Genomic DNA, 9,756 nt, shown 5'->3' with positions numbered 1-9,756 from the left:
GCATGTTTCTATAAAAAAAAAACTATTATGCTTTCACTCCATTTCCCGACATGCTATCCACGCTTATACTATTTTAGAACTGGTTAAACCGTTTAGAAATAAAAAGATGAGCAAGAATTATAAATGATCGTAACAACATGTTCACGGATGATTCGTGGAGAAAGTGGGAAACGCAGATACACCCGCGGATAATTTTACGACTGTTGAATATTTTAGTCGATTCTTGATTTCAAAGTATAAAGATAAATTTCAAAATACATTTGAACGTCTCAGAAGACGATCAACTGTATTTTTCTTTAAATTTTTTAATTTTATTATGTCAGCATACAATTAACGTTCAATTTCTAAAGAAAAAAAAAATAATAATAATAATTAACTCGCATTAATTTGTAATTTTGCAAAAAAAAAAAAAAAAAGAATCGCCACAAATATAATTTTCGTAATACTATATGTGTAATCGAGAACAGAGCGTCAATGTGGTGTATTCTTTCTGTGTGACCCGATTCCAACTGATTCGAACATGTGAATGAAACTTTCTCCGGTTAAATTGTCGTATGAAAATATGAAAATACTACCATATTACATAGAAATCATGCCTTTTTCTTGAAATTGCAATTATTTGATATAAACAAAGAATCTCATTATAAAGAAAACGACTAATCTTTTTTTTTTTTTTTTTTTTTTTTTGTTTCAAATTATAGTTGACTACTGTCTTTCTATCACATTGCAATTATATCATAATTTTATATATATATATATATATATATATATTTGATATTGCATTATATAAAAATTTGAAAAAATAAAAAATAAATCATTTAATTAAAAAAATGTTTTGAAAAATTGTTAAAAAGAAATATATCCAAATACTTATTAATATAATCTTTTGAATAATTTTTTGATCTAGAGAATTGCACTTAAAGTTTTCATTCAAATATGAGAAATTTAATATTAAATAGGTTTGAAAGTTTTAAAATGAAAAATTAGAATGTTATATTAATTTACTACAGACTACTTTAAACTAAATATGGGAGAAAAATGTGTTTTCACCGCACGATAAATGTACACCGATGCATAAAGCACGTAATCGTATCACGCTTAGAATCTTTTCATCTTCTTCGCATATATATCCTAAGTAAGTACTTGTGTCACTGTCGTGACTAGCGCTTTCTCTAACAGTAGCGTATCTACCATAATTTTCGATATCGAAGAATCTAATTAGATCCAAGAATTTTTAAATTTTATCTATTTTATTTACAATGCATTACAATTTAATCAGAAATAAAATACAATAATATATTCTTATTCGATGATTTTTTATTATCTCAAAACGTTTTAAAATTTTTAAGTTTTTTTTTTTATTTTGATGTTATTTTCAACATCATTAATATTGATTTATAAAATAATAAATTTTGACCGGAAAATCGATAGGAAATAGGAAGATATGTGAAATTGTAGAACGCCATCTTCAAAATATCGTAAATTAAACATAAATATAGAAACAGAGAATAAAGATAGAATAAAGGTAAGATAAAAATTGATTTTTAGTGCCATCTTTTGCGCATCAAAAATATTTTTCTATAGGCAAGTTATAGTAGAGTAGTAGAATACTAACGAGATGGCGTTACTCTTCTTATCCTACATTTAAAGAAATATCTTATAGTTAAGAGTCAATCTTTTACAATATCGATTCATTAATTCTCATTTTAGCTTTTTCATTATATGTTTTTTTTTGTCTATATGTTTCATTTATAATACTTTGAAAATGATTTACTTTATAAATTCATACGCTCAAATGAATTATGCTGATTCTTAATTTATATAATTTATGTAATAATTTATGTTTTTATTTTAATCTAAATATCACTGAAAAAAATATTAAATTTGATATAAAAAATATACATGATTTTATATTATTGCTTTGAAGCACTAAATAAAAAGAAATCTTAAAGATAAATATAATACTAATATTGTGCATTTATTTTTTTATATTATAATAACACTATATTAATATCGTATAATAATGTTAATATTATGAAGTGAAAAATGTAAAGAAAATAAAAATGTTATTATGGAATAGAAAATGTAGAAAAATATAACCATTTTATTTCAATATTTGACAATTTAAATTGACAGTTCTCGGTTTGCCTTCTATTAAATATTTAGTTCCAGCTTAGAGTGAAACTGCCAATGCTCAGAGAGTAGAGAATTCCATAACACATTTTAATAACGCCATCTATTCGATGATATGACCTATATAACATTACAAAATAGTTGATAGATGGCGCAATCAAATATCGATAATTGTTTCCACTCTATCATAATATCATAATACATCAGTTAAGAGACATTACACGCATAACATCCCTCTCATCGGATAACTACTTCTAATCTCAAATAGGATCGGAATAAACATTTTTTGAATTATAAAAATTTATTAGAAAAATCTTTTTTTTATTTTACTACAAAAATCTTTGATAAATTCGTCTTTATATATTGTCTATCTCTTTTCATCTTTGTAAAAATATAAAATATATAACTTTGTAAATTTAAAATTATAATACTTATATTAAAAATATAATTAGGTTAAACAAATATTAATTTAAAATATATTTAAATTATTTTGCAAAAGACTTTTAAAAATGAATAATGAAGCATAAAATATATAGAATAAATAAAAATACGAGAAAAAAAAATTTCTAATATTAAATAAAAAAAATCATTCACAAAAATATTACTAAGAAGTAATAAAATCAATCAAATAAATTTTTAAAAGTCAATATTATAATTTTGATGCATAAATATATTTATTCTACTATATTTAAAAAATATAGTAAACTTTTTAATAATTCATTTATTAAATCTTTCTCCTATTTAAAGAAATAGAAAAAATATTTTTTTAACCTGAAAATTTTCTTAATCGTATTCATTTAAAAATTTATTGCAAAAAATATATTGATATCCATAATAATTTTGTAAAAACTACTTGAAACAAATCATCATATATTAGATTAATTCATTTTTTCAACTATAATATAATAAAATAATATAATATTATGAAAAAAGATAATATTATGTGTGAAAAAATAGATCTTAAAGTAATTAGTATTAAATATGAATATAAATATAAAATGAATTGACAAATTTTTTATATAAAATAATAAATAATAAAAATATTAAAATTTTTCATAGTATGTTTCATGAAAATAAAATGAAAATTACAGTTTTTAAAATATTTAATATGGATAAACAAGAAAAAATATTTTGATATAAAAAAATATTAAAAATTTTATATAATAGAATATTATAATTTAACATAAAATTTTCATATTATAAAGTATAAGAATATTTTTTAAAATATATATTTTTGAAAATAATTGAATTTTAATAAAATTTAAGAAATTAATTGACCTGTATAATTCATTTATATAAAGATTATTAGTCAATATAGCAGGTACATTATATGTACTTAAATCATTTAAAATTTCTTTTATAAAATTCTATATAAATTTAACCTATTTTATAATTTAAATTATGTAAAAATAAAATTGTTATATTTGTATAATTAAATTATTTTTCCATATTTCTATTATAAATTTAATTATTATTACGATATAATATCCGAAAATATAATACATATTTACTCTACATACTGTCTACAACATGAGTCAATACAAAGTATTTATCGATTTTCATGAAAAATTTGATATTATATTTTTCTAAATAAATAATAAAATATTTTTATCAAAAATATGTTACTATTTAATGTGATAATTTTATTGAATGATATTTATAATTAATTTATAAATAATATAAAAAAAACTATTTCGAATTCTCATTGTATTATAAGATACGATAATTCAAATATTACCAAAATAAATAATGTTTTAAAAATTGTTTTAATATTTCTAAAATTTTTAATTATTGATATAATAATATTAAAATAGCATTAAAGTTTCATTTGACTAGAAAACAGAAAGTAATGTACACCAATGCCATCTTAGAAAGGAGGCCACGGAAGAAGATTAACGCTACATACGCCACCATTTTATGAGCATTTCTACTTGTGCAGTTGAAGAGAGCGCTTATATATGTTACGAGATTTTTCTATTTAATAAATCAACTGATTTGAAAACGTAAGTAAAATATATTTTGTTAAAAACAAATATATATTCAATAATTTGTATTTGCTTTTAAAAATACTAAAAGCAAATAATGTAATTTCTTCAAAACTTCTGTAGCGTCGGTTTCGATTTCGACATATATTTGTACATTTATGCAAACAACAAAATAAAGTAATCATTATGTGTAACAATAATATTGCAAATAATTTTTAGATAAATTTCTCATTATATAATAACTTTTTTGATAAATTTAAATATTTAAATTGATATAATTAGTTTTCATTACTGCAGTAAATTGTGAGTACAACATGGCGGTATGGCTAAATTTCCTTTTTCAATATAATAAACTAAATTTCATGATAAGCTTAACTATACATTTTTGAATTCATTATATAAGAATAAATTATTTAAAATCAAGAACGCATATAATTTGCATCACTTATATATTATAAATATTATATTTATTATTTTTGTCATCAATCGATATTTTTTTTTTTTAGTATACTGACAATGAATGTCAAATTTTCATTAGATATTGAGTTTAATAAATTTATTTTTATAAACAGAACATTTACTTATACAAAAGATTTTAATTTTTGAAATATTTATATTTATTATAAATTAATTAACTATAATTTATTTTGGTATTAACAGAAAGATTTTGTCAATTACAGACGCAAAATGTCACGTTATCGTGAATGGGATCTTTCGTGTAAAGTTTATGTTGGTAATCTAGGAAATAGTGCTAGTAAACATGAAATTGAAAGTGCATTCAGTAAATATGGTCCACTTAGAAATGTGTGGGTAGCTAGAAATCCACCTGGATTTGCTTTTGTGGAATTTGAAGATCCACGAGATGCAGAAGATGCAGTTAGAGGATTAGATGGAACGTAAGTATTATAGAATAAATAATATATTAATAAATATAGAAAATACAATAATAAAATAGGTAATAATAAAATAATTATAAATTTTAATATATATTTTTTATATGTTATTTTTTTTTTATTCTTTTTATAGACGCTGTTGTGGAACTAGAGTGAGGGTAGAGATGTCTTCAGGAAGAAGTAGACGTGCAAGTGGTGGACGGAGACCAGGTCCAAGATACTCCAGGTAAGGGATCTTAGTGTTAAATATTAATATTTTACAGCAACATTTGAGCTGCTGCAGATGGCTAAGTGTCTAATCAAGTAGGTATTATAGTGCAGTTATCAAATAAGGATGTCAAGAAACGATGCACGGGTTTCGGTGAATTTTTTTATGCACAAGAGATATTTTTTAAAATTATTTTATATAAGAATGCAGATAGAATATATATATTATATATTATATTTATTTGATTTTATTGCTCTTCTGGCTAGTACTCTTATATAAATGGAAAATTAAAATTTTAAAGATTGAAATAATAATTAAATACAAAACAATATTAAAAGAATAATTTTGAGAAATATTTTTATGTAAAATGTAAAAGTTTATGAGGTTAGCCGAAGAGTTACTAAATACACTGCATGGGAAACCTAAACGGGAGATGCTAGGGCAAAGTTTTGGTTATGGCAGATGTAGCAATTTCATTTATAACTCATTTTTTTCCCCATTGTAATTTCCTTGTGATTATGCTTAGCGAACAAGATTCACATACCATATATCTTTTTGACAAACTTATAGGTCCAGATCTCGCAGTCCCCGAAGGAGATCACTGGGTCGCTATCCAAGGTAAGATTTTCCTAGCCCTGCAATTTTCAGGTGCGAGTAAACAAAAGAAAGAAATCAAAGTGAAACACGGCGATCAGGAACATATTAGCAGTCTGAAACATACAACAGTTTTTCTTAATTTTTTTTAGGTCCTATTCAAGAAGTCCACGCAGATCGCCGATAAGCCGATATTCCAGGTAATTTCTTCTTATTTCATAATTTTATGGAATTTTCAGGGCCTTGCCAAGAACAACAAATCTACATATTACAAGTAGGTATTTGCAAGTACCGCTTGTATTGTGATCATCGCAATTTTGCACGCAGAATCACAATATATCATATAAAACATGTAGAGATAATTTTCTTTAAAATATATTAAACACTATTGTCATGATTGGCGGTCAAATATTTTTAATTATTTAGCATAAATTAAAAGAATAGGTAAATATAGGACAAAGAAATATTTTGAAATATTAGAAAAAAAATTAAAAATTTGATATTAAAAATTAATAATAAACATAATAACATTGGTGGCAAATAAAAATAAATGTAACAATATTTGGTGTCAGTAGTTGAAAGCAATTTATTTCTAATGCTTATTATGATCTTATTAAAAATCTGATTAATTTTCTCAGTATTTAAAATTAATTATTACTAATTATTCAGTATTTGATAATTTTATTTAGAATATTTTTTAGCTTTGTTCAAAAATTGAACTTAAATTAAATATTAAATATTAAATTGAACTTAAGTTAAATATTTCCTTATATAGTAAAAAATTAAAAATTCACTAAAGTGCAAATAGCTTAGATACACTTTGTATTTTAATCATGTTTATTTATCGTATACGCATTGAAGCAACTTTTAATTATGCTAATTGTTATATATATATATATCTTTAATATATTATTTTTATATATTTAAATTTTATTTTATATACTTTTAAAATATAGATTATATTACATTAGTATACTGCATTATGCGTTGCGATAAGTACATAAAAGGTAACTTGATATTATACATCCATCATATAAATTTAATCAATCAGCTGGAAGTAAAATCTTTTATACGCATTAGAGTGGGCAGTCTAGGATAATAATATTATCATTACTAAGTGAAACATATGCAATTTTGTGAATTTGGATTAAGAAAAAAACCTCGTGTATACCAATAGTGGCCAGGAGTATGATAATTTTGATGGTTATATTGCTAAAACTGACGTTTGCAGATTCTACCAGCGTCAGCTCCTAGCTCTGCTCGTCTCCCCGCCACTACTACTACTGCTACTACTACTACTACTACAGCCACCGTGAAAAAAAGTCTAGCAATCAAAACTGAACAAAAAAAAAAGCCTGCCTGCCCACTAACTTCCCAACCAGTCACCATCAGTCACCACCAGTCACCGGTAGGAGCCAAGTCGTCCGTCAGTTGACAGTCCGATGCTGTCCGTCAGTCCGTCAGTCCGTCTGTTCCCCTTCAAAAAGACTTCTTCGGGCTACCTCAACCTCTAGCGGCTAGGAGCATCGTGAATCCATCGAACAGCCAACGCGATATGAACAAATACTTCTGTCAAACTCTCGGCGCGTCAATCCGTCCGTCCGTCCCAACTTCTACTACTACTACTACTACTACTACTGCTACTACTACTACTCGTCAACCATCACGTTAAACTTAGCCAACAACGCGACCGCCACTTCTCTTCGACTGAGCAAAGCAAAATGATCACCACCTACACACCATCCCACCACCACCCAATCAAGTACCACCACCACCAACCACCACTACATGTTCACAGTTATCTGGTATTTCACCGATTTTCAAAGATTTTTTATCTTTTTTTCTTTTTATTATTATTTTTTTTATTTTTTTTATTTAAAAAAATTTTTTTTAATTTTTTTTTAATTTTTTTTAATTTTTTTTTAATTTTTTTTTTTTTTTTTTTTTTTTTTCTAATCAAACGGTGTCATATTCTCTCCGGTCCAATGACAATTTTTATTAATTATATTTTTCAATAGATTTTTAGCAAACAGAACGTAAGACTGGTTAATATTTATCTGTAATTATTTTAATGATATATTGGTACACACATTGGACCAGGGAATTGCCGCCTGTTGCATAATATTTTATCAAGAGATGTAATGTATTTATTGAGACTATCTGTAACAGTTACTTGTAAAAATTTAATTTAACTAAATTAATCCTACTTTCGTTTATTGGTTTCTCAGTTATTGGTGAGATGTCATTTTATATTAATTATTGTGTCTAACTAGTTTTATCATCCCTTTAGGCGAATAGGAGTTAGCCAGTCCTAATTCTATTATGGTTGCCTTGCGATCATTTTCGTATCTATGTGTTTAACATACGACATTCTGTTTCGTCTCATATTTATTATTCACATTTTAATATAATCACGTTTAATTTTAAGACATGCATTCGTATAATATTTCAGAGAAATATAAATATAAAGATATAATTTTTTTTAGATAATTCTAAAAAATTAATCACATCACATTTAAGACGAAGTAGAAAGTCGTGTATTCATAAATTGTTTTCTTTAAAATGATATAAAGTATTTTTTTAATATTTTAGGTCAAGGTCCCGTAGCCCGCGCAGGAGATCTCTGACCCGTAGCCGCAGCCGAGACCGCCGTTCTCGTTCGGATTCCCGTGACAGACGGTATTAATATTAGCACAAATTAAAAAGCAAATTAGAAAAGAAATTGAAAAATTAAAAGAAAAGAAAGACTGAAGTCAACTTCTAGAATATAAAGAAAATCGTGTACTTCTGTACCATTTAACATGGAATAAAAAGATATGTTTCATGATCGTATATAAGAAGATAAAAGAAATAAAGAAAGAAAATAGAATTACTTTATATATTTTAAATAAACAAAATATTTTTATCTTCAACATCATTGTAAAGTCTGTGATATTAAGTATCAAATAATATTGGAATATTTTATTTTTTTACGTTTTCTTACACTAAATATCCTTTTTGCAGTGCAAAACAATGAAATTAAATTAATGGTCAAATGAATATTTTCTAAGTGTTTTCTCTATTTACTTACAGTTAGGTGCTAAAAGTGTTCGAGAGAATGGACGGACTAAATGTGGCGGAAAGAAGGCAAAAGAAAACTGATTTTATATGTACATAAAAAAAAAATAATCGTTACTACACATACATATTCTGTCGAAATAATGATTATAGTAAGAGAAAAAGACATTTATAAGAGATACAAAAATAACATGTACACGTGTTTAATATTTAAATTGTTAATTTTGTGCACACAAAGCGTGTATAAAAATTAAACACATACATATAGAAAGGTACTTGTGAACGACTACACAGGCACAATTTCATATACACATACACGTACACACATAATACATATATTATGCAGACGCATACAAAATTTTTGTGATGTAAACCATCGAGTGCAGTGGATCTTTTAACAAGATGTGCTCATTGCTTTAAAGTGTACGAGTGAGACAAAAAATTCCATTGCAATTGAGGACAATTATAACGATCAACATAATGGTGAATGTTTAACTGACGGTAAAATATGTCGACTTGGGCCAGAGACGATTTTGGTGTGAAATTTTGAAGAGATAGAAAACCGTCGTTTTATGTTGTATTAATTATTTTGTACTCTTATGAATTTAAGACTTCAAAATAAAAATGTATGCTATAATTTTTTTGAATTTCCTATTGCAAATAGCAATTTAATGTTTATTCATAGGAATTAATAAAGTAGTGAATACAATATATTAGTTGTATTTTTATCCTATTTTAAATATTTAATTTTAGAGAATTATTATTAAAATTATTATCCTAAATATCTTATCTTATTCTGAAGTATTTAATTATTATTACTAATATACTTATAGTATATAATTTCATATAAAAAATATTTAAATATATATAAATGTTTAATGATATT

At 24.7% G+C, this 9,756-nt stretch overlaps 1 protein-coding gene across 8 annotated transcripts; it reads left to right on the top strand.

Annotated features, from left to right (window-relative positions):
* Positions 1–4,004: 4,004 nt before the first annotated feature.
* Positions 4,005–9,581, top strand: LOC100863202 (RNA-binding protein 1). Of its 8 annotated transcripts, none has more exons than XR_015293803.1 (8): positions 4,005–4,136; positions 4,799–5,014; positions 5,145–5,237; positions 5,790–5,837; positions 5,966–6,013; positions 7,045–7,221; positions 8,406–8,492; positions 8,886–9,581. XR_015293803.1 is itself a non-coding variant. In XM_003690491.4 (7 exons), the coding sequence occupies exons 1-7, from the start codon at positions 4,051–4,053 to the stop codon at positions 8,887–8,889; spliced, it is 582 nt and encodes a 193-aa protein (XP_003690539.1). In that variant the 5' UTR covers positions 4,005–4,050; the 3' UTR covers positions 8,890–9,581. The 8 variants fall into 8 exon arrangements, 4 of the variants coding, with proteins under 4 accessions (XP_003690539.1, XP_086769742.1, XP_012349960.1 ...); XR_001113062.3 differs by having other exon boundaries at positions 7,045–7,618; XM_003690491.4 differs by lacking the exon at positions 7,045–7,221.
* Positions 9,582–9,756: the final 175 nt, after the last annotated feature.

Source organism: Apis florea, unplaced genomic scaffold (assembly GCF_048593485.1).
Source record: "Apis florea isolate Af1SG1 unplaced genomic scaffold, ASM4859348v1 contig_3496_pilon, whole genome shotgun sequence".
Lineage (NCBI taxonomy): Eukaryota > Metazoa > Arthropoda > Insecta > Hymenoptera > Apidae > Apis > Apis florea.
The sequence above is the reverse complement of the archived record's forward strand: the minus strand, read 5'-3'. Positions and strand labels throughout refer to the sequence as shown.

Excerpts from the sequence above, each read along its gene's own strand:
- LOC100863202 (XM_086913616.1), top strand. The coding sequence starts at position 4,051 with ATGAGCATTTCTACTTGTGCAGTTGAAGAGAGCGCTTATATATGTTAC. Across the intron at positions 5,838-5,965 it reads TCACTGGGTCGCTATCCAAG|GTCCTATTCAAGAAGTCCAC; the intron begins GTAAGATTTTCC and ends AATTTTTTTTAG. Across the intron at positions 6,014-8,405 it reads CCGATAAGCCGATATTCCAG|GTCAAGGTCCCGTAGCCCGC; the intron begins GTAATTTCTTCT and ends TTAATATTTTAG.